This window comes from Neopsephotus bourkii, unplaced genomic scaffold (genome assembly GCF_033783945.1).
Source record: "Neopsephotus bourkii isolate Nb327-2 ecotype Australia unplaced genomic scaffold, CSIRO-AGI_Nbou_v1 NB_532, whole genome shotgun sequence".
Lineage (NCBI taxonomy): Eukaryota > Metazoa > Chordata > Aves > Psittaciformes > Psittacidae > Neopsephotus > Neopsephotus bourkii.
In genome coordinates this window covers 2,176,371-2,201,385 of record NW_026901033.1, presented here as the reverse complement: position 1 = coordinate 2,201,385, position 25,015 = coordinate 2,176,371, and the positions used below count along the sequence as shown (strand labels likewise).

Sequence of the window (25,015 nt, the reverse complement as noted above, 5' to 3'; positions counted from 1 at the left end):
CATCTTCTGAAACATATTCAGGCTCCAAAGACAGACACACAAAAATCAACTTATCTATGCTAATCATTTAACTTAAACTTACATATTCATATCATTTATAGAACAGCATACACATATTCCCAAGCATTTAAAGTTTTCAAAATAGCCTAAAGCTCAAGTGAGAACAACACCACCTTTATTTTGCAATAGCATCTCTGGTTTTAATCTTCAGCCATTTGTTATTTAACTAACTTCTTTTGGTTGCTGAGCAGTCAAGAGAACGATTCCAACTAGCACATTAAATACCATGCCAATACTCAGGGCTCTAAGACTCAGGCCTCAAGATAGGTATTTCATTTGACAGAGTCTTCCACTTGATGTTAGTATTTTACTCAAAGATGGTATGTGAATAATGAGTTAACTGCTACACATGTACTCCTTTAGACACTTACAATGCACAAGATGCTGAAGAACAAGGCACTTCAAGGCCACATTATTCATCTCCTTAGCTGACCCAAGGTACTGATGAATAGGACACATTTACTCTTGTAATAAAGGCTGGCTCTCCTCCTCTTTAAATCTATTGCTGAAATCTGACCTTCCTTCCTTGCACTTTAACAATATTGAAATCCTTGCCAATCCTCATTCTCAACATCCCTTAAGGAAGCAATTTGTATTCCCTTACTAATCAAGATCTTATTTTGTAAGTCCAATGCAAAAACAGCATCATAAAGTTTCCTTACTTTTTTCTTTACATTTGACCAAGGTTTTGGGGATCATTTATCCCTTTTTGCTCACTTGAGCCACAAAAAATAGCTTGCCTTCCCTCTCATTTCCTCAGTCTGACAGGTCGTATGTTCCAACATGTCTTTGAACTATAACCCACTTAATTGAAGACGTTATCAGATGAATTATATTGGAGAAATACAGTATTTGAGTATCATATCATGATATGTCACCCTGTCTCGTTCATTTCATAGCTTTGAACCTAACTGTATTGTTCAGCCTGTACAAATGTTTTAAAACTCCTTGTCTACCACTCAGACAGAGTTCCTCCTTTAACAGAAGGGTTCATACTACTGTTTACGTTTCACAGGCAACAGATAGGTGATTTGCCTTGTTTGGATCAGCAAAAGATCATCCCATACCATTTCATATGCAGCCTGGTATTGTTCTTACATACAGTACCTTTAGATTGTTTCAGTTTCAGCTCAGTCCCTACGCACTGGTATTTTGACCACAGACTGATCTGATTCATGCTGGTAATACTTCAAGCCCAAGTCTATCACAAAACTACCCTGTGTCTAAAGCTAACAGAAGTTACCAAAGTGGATACTCCTCCTACTTGATCTACTTGACACATCAATTTTCCAGTCTCTTTGCCTATACATGTATGAGACTTTTAACCTGTTTCACAGGTAACAACTGCAAGAAGACACTGACACTCCACAAACCAGCTTCTCAAACTGCAGCAATTCCTCTCTATATCCTATTTTAACAACTGAGATAACTTTAAAGAAAAAAAAGCACACAGTCATTTACTATTCCTGGCTGCACACCCTACTTAATACCATGAGACCATCCTAGCTCAAAGTCTTAAAATAAAAGTAAAATTCAAAGCTGAACACTGGGTTCTTTCATTTGAGTGTCCAGAAAGAAGAAGCCTACTTTATAGAGATTCTTGTTCTAGTGGTTTTGGGCACATAGCTTCTAGAGGAACATCATTTTGGCCTTTGAGTTCTGACACCTCCTGCTTCCTCTCCAAAATGAATTCCAGTATTTCATCATTTCACCATGTTTTTAGATAAAATTATGGGGTTTACATTGTGTTCACTAGCGCTCCAGTTTCAGACCACTGCAGGAATCTCATTCAAAACAGAAAGGTACTGACCATTCCCACTTAACTCTCAGAAAGCAGTTTGTGAGTAAGCAAACAACGATGACAATCCTTACAACTCACTTCTAGCATTAAAAGCCACACAAATAACCGCTATCAAATGCTGACCATGATTAAGAACAGCTCCTGAACAGCTTCTGATACCAAGCTTTTCTCACCAACTGCAAAGAGATACAGAGGAAATCTGCAGTCTTGAAAATATAATGACATTCTTAATACAACAGAGTACTCCCCACACTTCCAGGCTTGTTACTTGTTGTAATAAACAGATTTTTCTACACATAACAGCCATGCACAAAGCTAATTACAGAAGCTATCTATTCAGTTATGGGCTATACAACTGTGGCCTGCTTAACAACACACTATTGGCAAGTCAGAGACCACACTGACACTTCCTAGCCACTTACTTTGTACTTGCTGTCAACTGTTTCCACAGGACAGTAAAGCCAAACTGCAGAACACCTGAAGTTTCTCCCTACCTTTGCAAGTTATTCATGGGTGTATTGAGCTTTAGCAGGCATTAACACAGGGATCTAAGAAGAGTTTCAAGCAAGAGTCGAGCAGAGGAACACAAAGCATCCCATTTCGGTGATAGCTAACTGCTATGTCAGCACAACTTAGCATGAAACACTCTTAAGTCCAGCCTAAGCATCACTGTCAGGTCAGTTTAGTTTTAGCTGCCATCAGAAAACTTAAGACTCATTCTTAGAGCCCTCCTGCATGAGCATTCATCAGGTACCTAAGACAGTCCAAGCTACAATAACTCACTTGTTTTCTTCCTGATTCAGCCTTCTGAATTGGCTCACTCCCTGCTCAGTCAGTCACAAGTAGCAATGCAACAGAGACAACAAGAGCACAGCCACACATTCTAGTGGCATTTTCAGATTTCTTTAGCTTGCAGATCAAATCACTTAAGGACACTGCAGAAACCAAGTGCCTGAAACCTCAACTTGAGGCTTTATAAAAATATACCCTTAAATTACTGGGAAAAAGTCAGTGTGTGTCTTTTGAGTACCACAGCACAAATTACTGTTTCAAAAATAGGAGCAGAACCAAAAATGGATGAGATTCAAGACTGAGTACAAAATGCTTCAACACTAGTTTCCAATTTGAATGGTTAAGCAAGTACTTGAGGGAAAAACACTGCACTTGCATCAAAGAGATAGCATTATAACCTAGTGGTGCTCTCACCTAAGATCTGCTGTAACACAATCCTTGCTTGAAGTGGAGTGCTGCTTTGTCCACAAAGTTATTTCACAGAAGTGGGCTGGGAGGAGAAACATGTCATGAGGTTGGCTTCTATAAGCACAACGTTTACAAGACTCAGATCAAGTTGCCTTTCTTGCACTGCACTCCTTTTAAAGCAAACCAGAGGTGTGTCATTTCCATCTTAGAAGAGCAATTCTTACAACCCTGTTCAGCGTTCATCACAACAGTATAAGATGCATACAAAAGCCTACAAGAAGGCAAAAAACTTAGGTGAAATGAGGCATAGCAATTGAATAGTCTGAAGCTGACACTCCTGAAATCCTCTCAGCCTTTCTGTGCATTCGCCAGCTATCTCAGGCTGCTTTTTCATTTTACTAATGTTCAAGGGACTCAATGTTCAAGCCTTTGAATCCAGAGGTCAACTGATACCAAAAGGAAACTAAGAACATTACGACAACAATTGCTTTAATAATGACATATTCCTAGATTTCTCCCATTGCACTGATATATCACTACTGCAGCTCAGGCACATTCATCACTTTTAAATGCATCTATTAACTTCCAGATGTTAACTTTTCATACCTACAAATAGGTTAAAACTAGCTTCCAGTCTTATCTTCATCTAATACACAAGCACCTCTCCTCTAGGTGACTACAGCCTACATGCTTACAATGGCTACAGTAAAGGGAACATGATTTCTAGTTGACAACTGTAAGAAGTTGCACAAAGCTTATTTTTCCTCAAGTAACCTTAAGACATTTAAGACACAAGCCAAAAGAACTGGTTGAATATGGGAATGCATGAAAAGATCAGTCTCAATGCCAGTACTGTCTCAAAACGTAACTGTTGCTGAAGCAGGATCTTTTACTTAAAACATCAAGCTCTAAACAGATTCTCACTTAAGTGCTATCGTAGGATGCTCTGCAGAATTGTTAAGGTACTTTGAACCTCCCCCTGCTGCTCCTAAGGATAGCACTGACAATATAACATACCATCATGCCAAGAAGCTCACATTACTCAACTCCTTCATTCCTCACAGCTGATGGAAGGGGCAGGCTATCTTCCTCTAGCACTGAATCACATGTATATCTCTCTCTATATAGATAGATATCAAAGAACACTGATATGTTGGAGGAACCTACAGCTACCATTCACAAGATAGCTTCCAGAGGCCCCAGAGAGATAATCCATACTGCCTGCTGAAAGGCCAGATAATACAATACTGGACAAAATACTCTTATCCCAATACAAATGACTCAAGATGCTAAAGTATGCAAATCTCTACAGTGCCATAATAAACACTTATTAGCAATACTAACGTTCTCATCACAGAAAGTAAGGAAACATTATTTTACTCTAGAGCAATATGAAGTCAAACTAGTAAAGTAGTTAAACTCAAAGTGTAACATCAGCATAGCTTGAGCCCAACTTATATAGTAATGAGTTGGAACTTTCAAAAAAGGGTTTTTTTGACACTTAAAGTCAGGCATGGCTATTACCCACTATTATTCCACAATGCCATCTTCTTTACATGTTAACTGGTGTTTCTCTTTGAGTTTCACTGTCTTCACACGGGGCAAAGACTGTGCCCTTGCCTACTCCCTGTCATGGTGCAAAGACCTATAGTATCTAGCAGCGGGAAACGAAATAGTCTGAGACTCTAGAGGAATGTTTAAAAGAAGGTTAGGCTCATGATTCAATCTGAGTTGTGAAGGACACTCTTAGAAATTCAATTTTATAAGGTTAAAGCTTTAAATCTAACTACTCATCAAGAAGGTTTAAAGTCCCATGAACTTTAAAACTTCATCCAGAATTTAAACTTAAACCATACCAGCGTTAGCATCAGCATCATTGTCTGTTTAACAAACTCCTACATTATCTTTTATGTATGCTAACACATAGTAAATAAAGACATTCATGTTTATCCTGATAACTAAGCATCAGATGTTTACAAGACATGCTGAATTAATAAGTGATGCAAGCTACGAGGCAGCTGGATTATCTTCCACAATGAATATTACAACCTCAGTTTAAGCAGACAAATCTACCAATCCCATCACCTTTAAAACGAAACAAGCGAGAGGATGTGCTCTTTTTCCAGCAAATGGGTCAGGCTCTAAAGCAGTACTGGAGAAGAACATCTTTAGTCCTAGTCCCTTAAAAAAACAGTACTAACAAACCAGTAGCTCACAAGTTGTCCATGAAAACATACACCACTTCCTATCCTAAACACCAGAAAATGCCTCACATTTCCATCCAAGTCAATTTAAACACCCAAATACTAGACCAACAGACACAAATACACTAAAAGAAGAGCAAATGTTTTTAAAACAAGCAGTTACTCATGTAACTCAAACCTTTAATCGGAAAGTTTGCTATAGAGAGTTGCAAGCAGCATCCAAAACCTTTTGGAACACGAAAGATGAGTCAGTGGTTCTGACAAGCCAACTTGAAGGAAAAGGTTCAAACTCATCCTTTGTGTCCTCCAGTTTAAACACAGAACCAAAATATCCAACAGATATAGTGGCAGGTCAAAAGGAGCATTGTGCCTCTGTTCTGTATCTTGGCAGGGCTGCCAACTAACTGCATTAGATACAGAAAAAACAAAGACTGAAGTTATACCTAACTTTATATAACATTATCTTTATATAACATTAAAGCATAAATTTCTTTCCCAGTCAGTCTGAAATAAACTTCAAGTACTAGTTGTGCCAAATTAGAATAGTAGTCAGCAGGAACAAGTGTTAAGTCGCAGTTACAGGATGTTAAATAGCTGATTAGAGAGCTGAGACTGTTCTGAAAGTTACAGCAAATATAAATATATGGTGATTATGTTTCAAGAATTTAAAGTGCCACTCCAGAATATGCAGATACAGAAGGAAACTCCCTGCTCTAGCCTACATCACTGAGGTTCCAAAAGGAGTCACTCAGCTTGAACACCATACTTCAGCTATTAGCTGTCTAAGAAGTCTGAAATGAAGGGGGCTCAAAGGCCCAGAAAACATGACCTACAAGGAAGGACTGGAAGAACTGATTGTGGTTCTCAAAGGCAACGCAATAAAGGTCCTGAAGTACTTACACTGCAAAAAGAGAATTCCTGCACTGCCAAATATGCCAGTGGAAATTAGCAAGGAGATAAACTGAAACAACAAAAAATCTCCCTGAGATCAAGGAAACCTTTGGTGCTCCAGAAAGTTAATCCCTCAAATGAACACCCTGGTCAAGATGGGAAAACCTCCATGGCCTTCAGAAAGCTTTGATGTTTAGCTTTAAAACAACAAGCACCCAAACTAGCTTCAGCTGAGCCTGCACTGGGGTAGAGACACTATCTGCTTCTCAAGGATTTTGCCAGCCTAATTACTGTAAGATTATTAGCAGACATTTTTATCAAAGTGATGATCTGGTGTTCCTTTAAATTCTTGTTAGTTGGTATGATACACATTGGATAGACTCAATTACAAGTTCTCCTTCCTGGAGCTTATTTCCAACAATCCATTCAATACACTTACATCACTTGCTCCCTCCTCATGACTATTTGGTTCACCCACACCCAACTATTCTAAGATAATTGCAGACTACCTTGCTTTTAGAAACCTCCTCCCAAGTCCTCTCACTAGCAACCTGCCAATATACACGTTTTTCACCTGTGTTTCAAGACTACCCTCACATGCTTTTCAAATCAAGGAACTAACAGTTATGAACTCAACCTGTTCAAATAGATAGCTGTCTTCTCACCAAACATTTTTCACCATTTGCTTCTTCTATTTGTCTCCTTCCCAGTAAAGGTTGTCTTCTTCAGAGGGACAGCCATCTCACTGCATATAATCAGTCTTCTCTATTACTCATTTCTTATATTTGCACCCAAAGGCAGATACTCAGCTTTTGCCATAGATTTTTTTTAAATGCATTTAACTCTTCAAAGCCACATACATGAATCCTCATGAAATCTCTACTCAGATCAGTTTGTTCTCAACAGAGTCACCGTGACATACTCAAATCACTCATTAGAAATGACCTTTCTCATTCTCAGCCACATGTAAGAGCTGCATAAATGACAGCCTTCAGCTTTGAGATAAGTAACTTAGACTAACACCTAATGGCTTAGTTTTAGCTAGCTAGCACTTCAACTTCCCTGCCTTCTATAAATCAAGTCGATAGAAGTACATCAGCTTTTAAGTCAGCCCCATCACCTACTACCAACTGCCTCTCATGATATAGAGACAATTACTTGGATTAAACAAAAAAACTACGATTTTCTGGACATTAATTCATTCTTACAAGGTTTCAATCCACAACACCTAAAATGTCCATGTGTTATCAGCATTGCTCTCAGCCAAAAGCCCAAATACAACACTGCACCAGCTACTAGGAAGAAGCAAAATAACTACTCCAGCTCTTCAAAGCTAAGTCCAGTAGTTCCAGAACTGGCATTACAAAGCCTTAAGTTCAAAGCAGATGCCAACGTCATACCATGACAGAGTACATGCTTCAAAACTGTATGCTGCCTACTTCACACCACTAAGTGCAGCTGCTTTCATGCAAGACCTCTGGCAAAGTTAGTAGTCTTTCCCCTTAAGAGTACAAAACTAAGACCACACAGCTTTGTCTACAATGCAAAAGTCAGAGGTAAGCAAGAGGCATTCAGGCTGCTATAAATCCCATTTTTCTACCACATTCAGAATTGTATGCAAGATGCTCAGCTGTGCCAGTGAAGAACAAACCAGAGGAGGCAAGGCTTACTGTAGGATTTTCCTTCAGGTGAGAGTTGCACTTGAGTCAAAGACACATCTGACCTGAGCAGGATAGCCTATACAACTGGCTGACTATACAGATGAAAGCAAGGCATCAAAAAATATTTGACTACAAAATAATTGTGTGACCTGAATATTTGATATAGTTTATTGTAGAATGGGGTGGGGTGTTAATCTGTAGCCTTACCTTTCAGTAACACTTAGATAAAAAACTTCTAAACTATGCCAGTTCTAGTTTGATATTCCTTCCCTGTATGCTACATATACTTAGTCATCACCTGGAAACCAAACACCACCTCAGGATTTGCGCTCCAAGGAAACAATTACCAAGAGTAGTCACATGCAGAAATACAGGCAATAATGTCCAGGGGGAGTTTGTCAGGACAAACATTTACTCCTAACGGTTTCAGCTGTCCCAGGTCTTAAACAGGGGTAACTAAGGTTAGGTGGAAGGAAGAAGTTCTTTACTGTGAGGGTGGTGAGGCACTGGAATGGGTTGCCCAAGGAAGCGGTGAATGCTCCATCCCTGGCAGTGTTCAAGGCCAGGCTGGACAGAGCCTTGGGCAACACGGCCTAGCATGAGGCATCCCTGCCCACGCCAGGAGTGCTGTAGCTAGAGGGTCTTAAGGTCCTTTCCAACTCTAACCATTCCGTGATTCTTTAAACCTGATCTGACCTGTCAACTTCACTCTCGGATAACTCATAAATGCCCATCCATTCCCCACTGACTTCACAAACTTTCTGCTTCCACAGTATCCTCTGGCAAGGAGTTCCAGATGTCTTGCATTCAGCTCTGAAAGCACCTTCTTTGCTTGCAACTTGCCTCCTTTTAAGCTTCATCTGATGAACACCTATTTTTGCACTGCAAGACTTAATCTGCATGCACACTGTCAACATTGCTCCTTATTTCACACATCCCACCATATTCCTCCCACTCCTACCCTTCTCCTAAGAAGTCACCTCTTTCCTCAACTGAGAAGTCTTAGCTGGCTTCATTTCGAAGCCCATCTTCATATTTTTGACCGTTGTTGCTCTGCACTGAACTTACTTCAGCCTTAGCATTTTGTTTTGATTTTATTATCAAGGGACCAAAACTAGCCTATTTGAAGAACATGAGAACAACCCATTTACACATTAGCACAGCGTGTTCCTTTCTTTTACTCCGACACCTGGTTTGCCTCAAGGTAACACAGAAAATCATCACAGAACAGACTACTGCATACTAAGAGCCCTGTTTCTAAGTGCACAAATATATAATGTGAATAATACATAAGAAGTTTACTCCTTCCCTTCTTAAAGGGGACCTCACTGGCATCACTGAACAGATACCTGTATGTCAGCTTGTTTCATTATTCCGTCACTCGGTTTGATCGCATCCTTCCTTAACTCTGTGCAATCCATCTTTATTCCAACTTGCTACCGGGAACAAGTAATTATGTATAATTGAGGCATCTCGTGCTCCAGGAAATGCAACAGACAAGGTCCTACTAACCTCCAACACCACCAGAACTGTAGCTTCCACCATATGACTTCTCTCCAAACAAAGGTCCCAGCAAGACCTTTTGCCACTGTGACTGCTATTAACAGAAGGCTTGGTCAGATAAATACCCTCCCACACTTCCCTCCAGACTCCAAACCTCCCAACTCCCTGTTTGGAAATGCAAGTTAATGCTATTCAATGCCATCACAATATCATTTGGGGTTTTCTGGTTGGTTGGTCGTGGGATTTTTTGGTTGTGGAGACTTTTTTTTGGAACAGAGGGAGAGAAAGAAGCGGACAATTGGAGGTGTGAGATCAGACGTTAAATATCACAAGTCCAAAGAGTTACTGCCCATCCCTCCTGTTTCATTTCAAAATCAGGGAGTTATTATAGCAGCACGGTCTCTCCCACCCAGCCACAACTTGTAAAAATGTGGGTTGGTATTCCAGGAGATGCACACTAAGTTCAACAAACAATTACCCTTCCAAGTTACATGGTTGTTGTTTCAGCACTACCATGTAATAAGCTTGCCATTACGGAGACTAACAGAAACACAAGGCAACTGCAATCTGAATACAACTGCAATTAGAATCCAAAAATACAATAGAAAGTCATCAGTATTGCAGTTTTGTCATTGCTATTTGCTGTCTTCCATTGTAGGGTAGGAAGCCACTAGTGGTGTCCCTCAGGGCTCAGTATTAAGGTCAGTGTTGTTTAGTGTCTTCATTTAAGATCTGATTGAGGGGATCAAATGTATCCTCCATAACTTTGCAGATGACACCAAGTTGTGTGGGAGTGTTGATCTGCTGGAGGAGGACAGAAAGGCTCTGCAGAGAGATCTGGACAGGCTGGATAGATGTGCTGTGGCCAGTGGTATGAGACCCAACAAGGTGAAACACCAGGTCCTGCACTTGGACCACAATAACCCCACACAGCGCTACAGGCTTGGGGTAGAGTGGCTGGAAAGCTGCTCAGCAGAGAAGGACCTGGGGTGCTGACTGATGGCTGCTCAATGTGAGCCAGCTTGTGCCCAGGCAGCCAAGAAGACCAACAGCATCCTGGCCTGTATCAGCAATAGTGTGGCCAGCAGGGCCAAGGCAGTGATCATCCCCCTGTACTCAGCACTGGTGAGGCTGCACCTTGAATCCTGTGTTCAGTTCTGGGCCCCTCACTACAAGAGAGACATTGAGGTGCTGGAGTGCGTCTGGAAAAGGGCAACGGAGCTGGTGCACGGCCTGAAGCACAGTGTGATGGGGAACGGCTGGGGGACCTAGGGGTTTAGTCTGGAGAAGAGAAGGCTCTGGGGGAACCTTAGCGCTCTCTACAATTACCCAAAAGGAGGTTGTAGCGAGGTGGGGCTCAGACTCTTTTCCCAGGTAAAGAATGACAGAGCAAGAGTTAACGTCCTCAAGCTGTGCCAGAGGAGGTTTAGGTTGGATATCAGGAAAAATTCCTTCACCGAAAGGGTGCTCAGACATTGGAACAGTCTTCCCAGGAAAATGCAACCATGTAGATAGGCCCCTGGTGACATGGTTTAGCAGTGGACTTGGCAGTCCTGGACTGAAGTCAGAGTCGATGATCTTAAAGGTCTTTTCCAGCCTAGTTGATTCCATGATTCTATTCTGCTACACAGCAATAGATAGCACACACTGCCATACTAATTATAAGGGTAACTGCCATGTTTATCTTGCTGGATTACCTAGAAAGCTCATGTCTGTCCCAAGAGTATAAATTACTAACAGCAAGGCAGTCTTCACATAATCATCCAGCTTTCATCTGTGAGACATCTGTGAGACACTGAGAATGCTCAAGTCCCAGGAATCGCTATTTACCAGTACCAGCTCACAGAGGAAATGCACTTACAGAAAGCTTGCCATGTCTCCAAGGTGTTCAACAGGTCATCTCTCTGACACAGGTATAAGCTATATTAACTGTTTCGAATGAGGACACCTACCAATTACCACAAACACAAGTGAAATCCAAGGTATAGGTTTTTCAAAAGGATTTATCATTGGCAAAGGTACACAAGCTCTAATACTGATTTAGAGAATCATGACTTCATGTAGGTAAGACTCAAGGGACCTCTAGAGGTCACTTAGTCCTGCTCAAAGATCCAGTTACATCAGACTACTCGAAGACATCCACTTAAGTTCTGAAAATCACTATAAAATGAGTTAGATCATTCAACCACTTTGGGCACCTGCTCCAATGTCTCATCTCCCTCAGAAAGATGCATCTTTCCTTACACTAGCTTTGAATTTCCCATATGCCAGCTTGTTCCTGGGGCACACCTCTGAAGAAAGGCCTGCTCTGCCTTCTTGACACACTCCCATCAAGCAGCATTAAGGGCTCCTTCCCTTCAGCCTTCCCTTTTCTAGGCTGATCAGGCCCAGCTTTTGCAGCGTCTCCTCACATACCCCAAGCTCCAGCCATCAACTAACAGGGGTCCACTACCAGGCTCGCTCCAGCATCTCAGCATCCCTCTGGTACTGGGGAGCCCCAGACAGGGCACAGTGCTTCAGCATCAAAAAGAGGTGAAGGATCCCTTCCCACAACCTGGGGTCATGCTTAACACAGCCCAGGATGAGGTTATCTTTCTTTGCTGCAAAGCCCAGCCCACACGACCACAGCCTGTGCTGTTGCATGGGGGTTATTCCAATCCAGATGTGCAAGTTAAAATCATACTATCATTTAGTTTGGAAAAAACCTTTAAGATCATTAAGTCCAACCATTAATGTCTAAGTGGTAGAGCTGATCACTGATCATTTCCCATTGGATGATGCGGGCTTCATTTTCCATACGTACATACTTCATGTTCTTCCCATGCTACACTGCATTTGTCAGACTTCACTTGTCCATTCAATTATTAACAATGTCTTAAGTTTACCTTAATCTATGGACTCTGAAAAACAACTTCATTTCTGACTTTCACAATTACCCATTTAAAGGTGTGCCATACTGAAAAGTAAGGTGTATGAAATTCCTATTAAACTTAGCCAAGAATGAAGTTTTAAGCACAAATAACATCTCCTGACCTCAGATAACTATGGAGGAAAAACAACCAAAAATAACAACAAAGAGCATTTCAACCACTTTGGGGAACAAGACAAAAAAGGGAGAGAAATACTGTTGTATTAACATCTTTGTCTTCATTAGGATATTACTTTTAGATAGTAAGATGAAGGCAAAAATTGAAGTCAAGCAAAACCAGGGGTCCAGCTTTAAATGCAGAAAGTAACGTGGCATTCTCTAAGATGCATTTGGTGATTTTAGTGTACACATTCATTACAGAATGTTCAAGAATAAGCTAGCAAAAACTTCTGTACAAGCAAAGCTTCGGAATTGCTTACAACAAACACCCAGGGATCAGGACTTGGGGCTAGGGAAAGGTTGGTTTGGGTTTTGGGGTTTTTTTTTGGTGAAATTTTAAGGAAGGACCCGAGATTCAGCTAAGCCTATAGCAACAGTTGTAAGCATTCAGCATTCCCTGTCCTCAGAACTGTACCTACTACACTGAAATTAGGAAACCTTTAAAGATTGGTCAGAAACATTAATGTGATGTCTTTCTAGATGAAGGGACTAGACCTGCAATCCCCAGTAAATCCCTGATTCCCTTAAACAGACCACTCCTTCACTTATTGTAAGTTGTCTTCCCAAATACCACTTACTCTTGGAAGAACTGAACTCTGGGGGAGAAGGGATGTTGTACTTTGCACTACACGAAGCAGCAAAGTCAAGGAAGTTCATAGAGACAGCTAAACATTAACTGCGTGTTTTCCCTTTCCTGTAAAGTTTGAATGTCATCACCAATGTCATTTGTAGTCATACAGCAAAACATAAAATAAGCGTATTTTGTCAGGAGCAGCAAATCATTAAATGCAGTGCTTATGTCTCAGCTGTTCATGTCAGGATCAGGTAAGTTACCAGTAACACTACAAAGTTATGCAGATGCCTGCTGCCCTCCGCATTGTTGATGCTGCTGGCTCTTTTGTTATAGCTCTTATAGACCATCCTCCACTGCAAGCTATTCCTGGAAGTTAACCCTTTTTTGTCCAGGAACTGCATCTAGACAATAAGCCTAGTAACCAATAGCCCAGCGTACTAATGCTGTGTAATAGCTGCTCAATTTACTGCCCAACTACATTCTCAGTAACTGTCACACTGCTACTCGGCTCTGTACTGCAAGAGACTAGTCCTATCAGCTACTTATTGAAGTAACACAAGAAATGCAGGCAAATCTTTCCTTAAGTCTCTAAAAGTTATTACTTACGCTAGGAGTTAACAATCGGATCCAATTTTAAAGCAAGCTTCTAGCAGGCAAATTACAGGAAAAACTTGCTTCAGACTTTGCTTAGACATTTTATCCTTAATGGAAAGAGACTTGTCTTCCAGGGTGTGCCCTGGGTTCAGCGATTGCAGTCATTTTTCTCCTTCTTAGTAGCTGGTGCAGTGCTGTGGTTTTGACTTCCAGCCTGGGAACAGTGCTGATAACACCGATGGTTTTAGTTGCTGCTCAGTAATGATTACTCTGACCAAGGACTTCGTGAGTCTCATGCTCTGCCAGGGAGGAGGGGAAGCCGGGAGGAAGCAGAGACAGGACACCTGACCCAAACTAGCCAAAGGGGTATTCCATACCACAGCACATCATGGCCACTATATAAACTGGGAGCAGTTATACCTGGAAGGGTTAGATCACTTCTCAGGCTGGGTATCAGTCTGTGGGTGGTGAGCAGTGGTATTCTCTCCCCTTGTTATTTCCCTTATCATTATTATCATTGGTGGTAGCAGCAGTGGTTTGTGTTATACCTTAGTTACTGGACTGCTCTGATCTCAACCCGTGGGAGTTCCAGTCTTTCAATTCTCCTCCCCATCCCTCTGGGAGCAGGGGGAGGAAAAAGAGGGGGAGTGAGCGAGCAGCTACGTGGTTCTGAGTTACCAGCTGGGTTTAAACCGTGACACAGAGCTAGCAACTGTAGTGTACTAGCTCTTACCTACCCATACTCAAAATGAGGCTTATTTAGACTGAAAGGGGCTTCTGGAGGTTATCCATCTGATCCCCAACTGAAAGCAGGGCCAGCTTTGAAGTCCGCTCAAGTTGCTCAGGGTCATACCACAGTCAGGTTCTCAATGTTTTCAAGGACAGAGATTTTACAGCCTGTTTTAGTTCTTCATTCTGTGCGGGAAACCATACTGCTAACATGTTATTAGAGTTTCCCTTGTTGCAGCTCGTGACTTTGCCTCTTGTCCTTTCCCCGTGCACAGCCAAGGAGACTGTCTATTTTCTCTCTCAACTCCTATTCAACAGTCCTACCCAGCAATTAAGATCCCCACTTTAGACTTGTCTCAAAGCTGAACAACTCACTTCTCAGCCTCTCTTCATACATCATTGTGCTACTGACTCCCTACTTAGAGGCCTTCCACAGACACCTCAGGATCTGCCTTGTATTTGGGAGCACAAAACTGGACATGCTATCCAAATGCAGTCTCACAAGCTCTGAATAAGAGACTAATTGCTTCAATTGGCTGACCATCCCCAGTATGCTCTTTTATAACGGAGGCACTCACAGATCCACAAGAAATCATACTTCCTATCCTGTAAAGCTGCTTTTTACCAGTTAGCACATCTATGCTGTTGCAGGGGTCATTCAACCCCAGAAAGGCTTGTCATCTACTTGCACAGACTTTCATGAAGTTCCTGCTAGCTATTTCTCCAGACCATAGACATCCCACTCAGTTAGCCCTAGTCTCCAGCATATAAAATGCCTCTCACAATCTGGCAGCATCCACAGACTTGCTGAAAGTGCATTGCTGACCTGGAAGAAGGGCTGTAATGCAGACAAGCTGCCCTTGCACTGATCTATACAGGCATGCCACCAGTAACAAGCCTCCGGCTGGACTTGGTACAGCTTATCAGAACCTTTCAAATCTACCAGTACACAGAGTTTATTACCCATTTAAAACTTACCTAAACCACCTCTCCCCAGCTATAAGGACATTATAGGAAATCTCGTTAAAAGCCTCTCAAGGTTAGTAACACTCAGTATTCTTTCTTTCCACATCTTCCTTTTGTCCTATATACTTAGAGCTGTCAGTTCAGGACCTCTTTCTAGAGCAGCCTCAAATGGTGGAGACACAGTATCTCCTTTTCTTCACTTCAGTTTTCACCTTATTTGCAGCCACATCAATTCATCACACCTAATCCACACCTCTGGGGTCTTGGAAAACACAATGTAGAGCTGCTCTCAAAATACATCACCAAGGGACCTTTCCCTAACAGCTGCATAGTCCCATAGTCCTTCCCTCTTCCTGTTAAGGCAGAGCACTCAGCAGAACGTATAAAAGATCTTACACACAGCTTACACAAAAATATGTCTTGACAGCAGATTACATTTGGATGTGCCAGAAGGTTACATCGGCCACTAAACATCCACGTGAAAACACCGATGCATCAACTGCGATAATTCATCTGGTTATAGTCAAAAGCCTTATTATTTTGCAGCCATCAAACATAACAGTTGTCTTAATTATATAGAAACACAGAGTGGTTTGAGTTGGAAGGGACCTTAAAGATCATCTCGTTCCAAACCCCCACCATATACACTATGTGCAGAAGCTCGAACTACCTCTAGTACCACCAACGGCTGAAATAGAGACACAAAGAACTTTGTGTATTTCTTCCTATACAAGGTAACCTGGATAAATGGTTACACTGCACTTGCTAAGGTTATATTGCACATGCTAATTATCAGATGTACACTTTTATGATACCTCAGCTACTATTAACACATTGAAACTTGAAACAGGACACATTCAAATCTCCTAAGAGCTGATTAATGGTATGGTCACAACCATCACCTTCTCATGGTTGATTTCTTTAGATCTATAGCGCCGCTTTAAATGTTGAAGTACCTTAATGAAGTCATAATAACGTAACCTCTGTTTCAAGAAAATTTACCTTTTGAAGTCAAAAGTGCATTAAAACGTTTAAAGCACAGAAGCATCATCACTGGTGAAGGGCTGAGCAGTAGGGTTTCATAATGCAAATATTAGCAACCTTTGCAAACATGTTCAAAAATGGCACAAAGCTTAACAGCTCTTGATCTTTGCTCCCCTGACCTCTAGTAATAATACTTAGTAGAGTTGAGTAAGCTTTTTTTTTTCTATTGTGGCAAGTGCCAACACATGATGTAAGAAAAATCAAAGTAACTTCAGGCAAAAAAAATACCCCAAGTTAATGCAAGTCAGAAGTTTTGCCCCCTCAGTTACTATGAAGAAGCTCCTTGCATTTTATGAAATTTAACTTATGCTTGACTAAACTGACTATTGCTCTATCAGATTATGCACACTGAAAACAAAACAAGTAAAGGTAGTTAACCAACTTGACCATCATCTCAACTTCTTCATTCTATCTCCAGCTTTCCTTCATTGCACTTTTCTTAAGGGTAGTTGCCCCAGCAACTATTAGTTTTCAGCTTAACCATATGCAGCACGAGTGGTATTGCAATTAAGAAAGAAGCAACAGAAGTGAGCAAAGCATGCCCACACAAACAGAATTAAGACAAATTTAAGTCAAACACTAATTTTTAATCTACTGACTCAAGGACTAATGAAAATAACAGATCCAAAAGTAACTAATAAATTCCTCAAGCTAGCCGAGTTTGGTTTTTTAACTTATCTGTATGCACACCAGCTACTGAGATGTGTTTGACTAACCTTTACTCACCTTTTAGCAAGTTGGGTTTTTTTTTGGCAGGAAACTGCCATTTCTATGACCTCTAATTCTGCATATGCCACTGCATTTCAGTGCTAGAACTGGTACCTTTCAAGTATTGAAAACAGTCACTTTAGGAAAACCTTCTGTTCAAACTAATTCTAGAAAGTTACTATGGACAAGTTTAAGAACCACCATGTAATACCAGCCTTGACTAATAGACAGGAAAAAACAATGATCCCCACTAGACATACAAAGGTATTTTAAATGACAGATAATGAAAATGTGATGGGAGGAAGGAAAAGATAAGCAAGAGCTGTCTACCGCTGCGAGTAATGCTAGTGCACCAGTGAACTGAAGACAAGCTCTGCTTGCTAGCCTTCATGCTGAGAATGCCAAAGCATGGCATTTTAAGGTATTACAAATTTAATATTACCTTTACTTTCATACACTACTTAAATAACCAAAAAGAAGCAAAAATGTTGTACAGAATGCAGCAGTGATTAAAGAGGATGGACTGGAAGCTTGTTACTTTTCACTACTTGAACTCCTACTGACCCTTCTGGATAACACGACAACGTTAAACTTGACCCACTCAGTTCCCCACACCTGGGAGAACACAAGTAAAAGGCTAGGAAATCAAAGTTTCAAGACTTAGGAAGATTTTCATTCTGTCAGCTGTATTCCAATGTTATTCTATTGGCAATTCATGGACAGAAAAAACCCTAACTTTTGAGTTCACATTTGAAGCAGTTCCAAGCCTAGAAATTAATTACGTGAAAAGAACGAGGAGAAAAACAACTCTTGAAGTATTCACCTATAGGATAACTAAAAAAGTTTGCTTGTTGGGTGCTTTGACTATGACTTGAAGTTGCACTATGCCTTGAAGCTCCCCACCACGAGCCTGTGTAGTAAGTTGTGTACTAAGCAACCACTAGCCTACCTTTTCCAGAACCAAGCCAAATATTGGCCATCAGCACCCTCAAGAATCTTACTCATACATATCTACACCTCATTTCAACCCACTGTTTTACACCTTCACTGTCTGTTCACAGTGGAGTAAAACAAGCTTTTACCTAACAACTTTCTCATCTCTCATCACTTTATAGGCAGGAACACAAACGTTATCCCTGACATAATCTCTACCACACATTTCACTGTTTAGTGGCTTCTCATCTATTTCCTTGTATTTTATCCACATTCAGCTTTTCCCATCTTTTCTTTCTTAGCTATTCCTGGGATTTCTTCCCCAATTTATATGATACTCTTTTCTCGTAAATCTATCTGCTTCTAACCAGAAACAGACAACAGCAATAATGACCCCTTCACTATAACCAAAAAAATCTGGATCAACTTATCTCATGCGCAATCCAGTCACTCATCCTCTTCTCCATCCTCTCAATAAAAATACGTTACTGCATTTCAAATAGCTATAATGTGAGGTACTGAATACAACTGTCCTTTAAGTAAGTACTTTTCAAAAACAGTGGTTTAATAGGCTAACCCTACCAAAAAAACTCATACAAAACTGCACACGGAACCATAAACTGGTTTGGGTTAGAAGGTACCTTTAAAGACCACATACTCTGTCTCCCCTTCAAATAACAGCTACAATACCCAACAACACATGGCATAACAAAATAATAGCTAAAGAATTGCACCTATAGCTCTTCTTCACTAAGAAAACACAGCCATTCAGTTAGTATTAGATTATCGGGTCTGTGAGAAAATTCCTCTCCAAAACTACTGCATTTGTAGCTACACACCACTCACGGTAGCAATCAGGATTAAAGAAAGTTCAAATAATACAGAGTCAACACAACAGGTTCATTCAAAGCTGGAGACAAGAAGCCCAAGTACAAACAGTGCTAGAGCCAAGTCATCCATCATCACGCAGCTCACCTTTAAGGGGCAATGTATCAGGACTCCAGAGCAGCCAGACAACACAAGCAATCTCAGCACTCTCACTTCTTTTCAGACTCACCTAACTAGTCTGTAGCCATAAATTCCGATAAAGAACTCTGGACAAAGTTGCATTCAATTACAGGACAGCGGGTCAAGCTACCTCCACTGCAACTGGTACACCACATATTGGGAAGTGATACTCATCAAGTTTATTGCTCTTCAACAGATAACTGAACCAACACTAAAAAAAAGGACATTTACTAACAGCATTACAAGTATTTGGCACTTTGCAAGATGACCTTCTACCAGTTTGTATACCAGGTTTTGTATCCCTTACCCTACTTACATTCACTACTGATTTTGTTTCTAAAACTTGAGATTTACATGTTCAGTTCTAGAGCTTCTAACTCAATTCTTCTTTGAGCTCCACAAAAATGCTATTCATTAACCCCACACACAGCTTACTGAAGCAACATGCTCCTCCTCCCTTTTTCATAGCAGATGCATTTACACCTGTGATTTTACATACCTTAAAAGCTCTACCACCAGCACCTGAAAGGCAATCAGCTGGTACACATGCTCAGTAAAGGCAACAGATATTAGCTTCTCCTGCTACAGAACAGTCCTTTGTTTCCCCAAGATTATCCTAGGAGAGATACTACATAAAGGGGATGGATTTTACTATATTTCTAAATTTTTATTGAAAAATCCAACCTAGATTTGACTGTATTTCTAAACAGGATACTTAACTGTAATCTTACAAGAAATTAATCATGCTAGAGCCTTTTTTTTTTCTTTCCAGTATCAGTCTTTATATTCCATGACAAAGTTACTTAAGGAGGCAAGAGAGAAACACATGGCTCAAATCAATACAAACTGGTCAACCTTTATGTAGCCTAAGTGGCTAAATCACCACCATTCTTTTCTAATACTCCAAGCATTCAGATATTAACTCAACATTATACTTTGACACATATACACACAGGAGTTCTTGCACACCAGAAGTCAAAGTGCTAACTGGCACCCTTGCTTTCCATTCAACCTATAATTTGATTCCTGCAACCTGCTTTCATCCCATCCCCACTTTCATACCAACTGCTTTCAGAGCAACTCCAACTTGCATTACTTCCATGCAGTGCTACAGATAAACTGAAACTGTCTTGTCTAATATTTAAACAGCAATCAAGAATTATGAGCCTATACAATATATATTATTAAAACCTTAGCCATCTACATCTTATGTTTACATCAACATCATAGTTTTACAGCCATCTTGAACATGACAGACCTACCACAACAAAACCGAGCCAAGAACTATTGGGTGCGCTGTTCCAGAACAGCGCACTCTGTATTATATTGAGTTAACTTGAAGCATGAGCTTGACAAACTTTTGACTTCTCTTTTCTGCTTTGCTAATTAACAATCCAGGTTTAACTCTCCCCGTCTTGGAAGTTACTTTGTTATTTGGTTTCTCCATGCAGCGGCTTTGTATACTGCCCTACCTAAGACATAGCTCACCATTTCATTCTTTCCAACTTCTCAACTAACCTGTATAGTTTTCCTATTTTTTCTTACTATTGTATTGGCTCACCTAATACAATAGGTGAGCCTATCTCCATACCATTTTCCAAAGACCTGCATATTCAGACATCAATTTCTGAACTATTATCATTGCCTTAAACACAAAATGAGGAGGCAAACCCCCGCATTGTTGTCATTTTAAACACACTACCACACTTTCACATTTCTAACGTAGTAACCTGGTTTGTCTGACCTCATGTTTTTGTTATCACTTGACCAGAACAGACTATCTGACTACAAATTCATGATTTTCAGGCTAAAAATTACTTTTCATTTGCAACGCCATTTTTGCAAATGCAACTCTATATACCTGTATTATCCACCTCTTCATAATCCAATTCTTCTAGCTCCACTACAGTCTGGACTTCAATATCCCAGGCTGCTTTAAGAAATAAATAAATAGATAAACAAAAAGCAATGGGAATTTCAAGACACATGCCCCACACACACTTTTCTCCTAAGCTTAAAGTAATCAAGAATTTGAATTGGGAAAAAAAAATCCGCAACAAAGTCCCTGACAAATGCATCTTGTACATTTTTCTATTCACCTCGCATAACAATTCTGCTTAGTTTCTAACTCATGCTTAACATTCCATAAAACTTGGCAAAAACGACCCTTTTCACTGTGTGCAAACTAATGAGGCACGGAAATTACAAGGAATTAGCTACTTCGCAGCACATGTCCTCACGTACAGCAAAGCTGAAAGTATTGACCACAACGCATACTAAGCTATTTAGTAAAGGTTATGATTTTCCTTATAGATGGGGCACACATCTCCTAGTTCAAAGCTACACTAATATGATGATATTAAGCTTAGTACACGCTTCATCGCATCATGCACTGTTCAACTGAGCAGTAAAATTACTTGTACATGTAAGCCTAACCTACCAGTCTCACTTTCCCAAGAAGAGCAATAATTAAAGTAGGTCTGTTTTTATTAAAAAACCCAGAAGTTTCTGTTATTTCAGATACCAAATAAATTTTCCCTCTTCATTCCCTCTGCAGTTTTTTGCTTTGAGTGTTTGGGATTTTTTTGTTATACTTCTCTGAAGAAATATAGATCAAATAAAATATTTCCAGCAGTCAGTCAAAATGACTGCACAGAAACTGATTTGTTTTTATAGTGAAGCTATTTTGCTAGCTTTCTGTTTGTTTGGGATTTGGCCGGAGGAGGGTGTTTGCTTTGCTGGGATTTTCTCTTTTAGTTTATTTGTGGTGCCTTGTTTTCCTAGCATTATCAGAACTGACCAACTGGTAGGAAGAATAACGACCAAAAGTGGTCAGCAGTTTTGGTTTCATTAACATCTGATCACGCTCCAAATGTATTTAAGAGCACTTTTAAAAGCCACTAATATTACATGATTTTTCTTTCAGACTCGCCTGTGACAGTTTACAGAGAAGGAAAAAACAATCGTGGGGAAGCTTCAGGAGAAAAAAAAAAAAAGCATCTAAAAATTAAGATACTGATGAAAAAGCATCTTCTAATCTTTACCTCACAGTCCTGAAGTCATCAATAGTTTAAGTTTCCCCTTTTATCCATACAGTATACTTCAAAACGTTGCACTTGAAAAAGGACATTATTTCAACACAACATTCCCACTCCTGGCAGATGCTCAGAAGCGTTATCAGTAAAGTCCACGTGTGCCAAAAGGAATCTAGGAAGACTGACATCTGAATTACACTCATTAAGACAAAAATAGTAAGCCTCCCCATGACACAGCACACAGACGCTCTTAACTTCATTTTTACTATTATCTTCACATTTGCTTGCAAAAACAGCTTGTCAAGGTTATGGTGAAGACTGCAACTTCACCTTTTTAATTGCAAACGGCTGGAAAACACCCTACAAAAAGCGAGGTGGGAAAACTGCTAGTGAAAAAGTTAGTCAACCCTGTGAAAACTATGTCTTCAAGCCTTTAGGCTTTGAGGGGTAGCAGCTCCTTAATATTGAGAAATTAGTAATAATCATCTATTCGGAAAGTTACATCATTGCCGGAGGGGGGAGACTATTACATGCAGGAGCACAATCTTTCAGCAGCAGTGCCTCAACTGCCTCCCAGAAAAAAGGTTTCTCAGATACTCTACAACTGCTTTATGGTGGCATGCCTTGCAAGTTCCTTGGTATTTTTATCACATGAACCTCCAGAGACTACCTCCTCTAACTTGGTCCTCCTTCCTTCAAGAGGGAAAGGACACAGTGTATCCTATAATAAAATACCCTTGCCAACTACTCATTACTACATTGGGAATACAACAGCAGGAGGATGGTTTTCGACGTGCTTTTGCCCCAGTACACTTTTTTTCCCCTCACCTTCCACTGCTGTAAAGACGACACTATGCGCACTACACAGCATGCAGTTAAAAGAGAAATAAAGGGGGAAAAAAGAGGAAAATAAATCCTGCTCTGATTTAGCTCCTGACTGCTTGTTTTCCGCAGGAAAAAGCACGGGGTGGTGCTGGTGGTGGCGGCGATGGCATTTTCCTAGGAGCAGTCACTCCAAACCACAGGGGGGCCCCGCGCCGCCGTGCCCCCGGCAGTAGCTGCTCGGGATGAGGGTGATGCCGAGCACACAAACCCGCTCTCACCACGGGTTATAAGCGACCTTAAGCCCCTAGTAACTAACACCGGCTTCACCTTAACGAATAGGGGACAACGACGCAAGCCGACAGCACCAGGAACAACGAGCGTGCTATTCTTCCCGCGAAGTACTCCCGGAGAACAAGCAGACCCACCCTGCTGCCCTTCCTGCAGGCTAGGGGCGGGGAACAGCCGCGTACTCCCGCGAACACGCCAGCCCCCGCCGGTCAGAACGGCAATCACGGCGCACGACCCGCCGCCCGCCACCAGCCCATAAACTTCCCTTGGGGCCGAAGGCGGCATCAACTCCACGGAGGCGCACGGCAGGGCGGCTCCCGCCCCCGGCCGTTAGCGCGAGTAACGGTCCCCGCAACGGCCAGCGAACACAACGGCCCTCCCTGCCCGGACCCGCTCCCACCGGCCAGGCCGCCTGCGGCAGCGAGGCGTGTCCGCGCCGCCATCGGAGGGGGATCTCGGGGAGAAAGAGTCCTGGGGTCTCCCCGGCACGGTGCAAGCTCCGGCTCCGACCTTCCCGCAGCCTCTCCACTCGTTCCGGAGGAAGCTTCCGCGCTCCCGGCCACGTCCCACCCGCCGGTCTGCCCCGTCCGCAGGGCGTCCGGCACCACGCCGGGCGCGCACACAAAGTTTCCCTCAACTCGGCCGAGTCCCCCGGCAGTGCCTGGGCTCGGATTTCTCTCCTCCTCCTCCACCACCCTCCCCCTCGCCCTGCCCCGGCCGACAAGAGAAAAAAGTTTCACTTACTGCAGCAGAAGCGAGAGAAAACCAGCCCCAGCAGCCCCAGCCCCGGCCCGGGAGGCACCGCCGAGCGGAGCCGCCGCCGGTGTTGCTGCCGCCGCCGCTGCCACCACCACCACCACCGCGGGAAGGCACCGCCACAGACCGCTGCAGAAAGTTCCCGGCGGGCGGGAGAAGCCGGCGAAACGAGGAAACCATCGGCAGCCTCCGCAGCGGCTTCGGCCCCTGCCATGCTCGGGGCTCGGGCTCTCAGCCGCCGCCGCTACGACGCCCGCCCGCTTCCCGAGCAGCCGCCGCCGCCTCCCCGCACCGGGTGTGTGTGTCACTGAGCAGGGAGGCGCTGCACGCCGGTCCCCGCCCTCCTCAGGGCGGGCCACACCACCCCGCCGCGGGCAGGGGGGGGAGGCAGGCGTGTTCCGCGCTCTTCTACCTCTACCCCACTCCCCCCACCCATTTCCACACGGCCCGGAGCAGCTCCCCTCTCCTCGCCCCCCCTCTCCTCCCGACCAGCTCTGCGGACCCGCAGACGCGCCCGCGCACCGGGGCGGAGAGGGGGTGTCCCCTTGGCAACGCGTGGGGAGCTGGTAGCTGGTGGGAGTGGGTGCTACAGTGTCCTCCCCCGGGGGGCTGTTGGTACGTCCCGGTCCGCCCCCCTGCTCCTGCCCCGCCCGCCACCGCCCCGAGCGTGGTCGGGGGCGCCGCGTTCCCCGGCGGCCCGCTCTGATTCACCGTCCGGCTCCCGCTCTCGCAGTGTTGTCCTCGCGTCCCCCGCCTTCCCGGGCAGTGTCCCCGGCCTCTCCCGGTTCGTTTCTCCCTTGCGGGAAGGGGAGCCTCCGCCACGCGTCCTCCCAGCCACTGTCCTGCAGTTGCCGGCTGAGGGGCCCGCTGAGGCGGCGGGAGCTGTGCGGCCCAAAAGGGATCACCCCGAGCCGGGCCGCTGTTAGTTCGCGGCCTGGGGACTGGTCAGCAGGGCCTGCCCCGGGCCGGGACCCCTCGGTGTGGTGGGGGACTGGCCGTATCCCGCTCCGCCAGGCTGGGAGGAGGCGGTCGGGGTTGCTTTCAGCCACCCCCCGGAGGCGTAGCAGGGCCGGCCGGCGCGGCTCCCTCCGTGGCGGGACAGGCCATTTCCTGCCGCTTTGGCCTTGAGGTCCTGTGCTGAAGGGAC

The 25,015-nt window shown here is 43.0% G+C and overlaps 1 protein-coding gene across 4 annotated transcripts in view; it reads right to left on the bottom strand.

Moving 5' to 3' along the window:
• NECTIN3 (nectin cell adhesion molecule 3) overlaps positions 1-24,275 on the bottom strand; it is a 64,400-nt gene extending 40,125 nt beyond the window's left edge. The window contains exon 1 of one of the 4 annotated variants that reach the window (XM_061350610.1): positions 23,857-24,275. In XM_061350610.1, coding sequence (XP_061206594.1) covers positions 23,857-24,082 — 226 coding nt within the window. In that variant the 5' untranslated portion in view covers positions 24,083-24,275. Of the gene's footprint in view, positions 1-23,249; positions 23,413-23,856 lie in introns of those variants that run through there. The other 3 variants (XM_061350611.1, XM_061350608.1, XM_061350609.1) reach the window with 3 other exon arrangements.
• Positions 24,276-25,015: the final 740 nt, after the last annotated feature.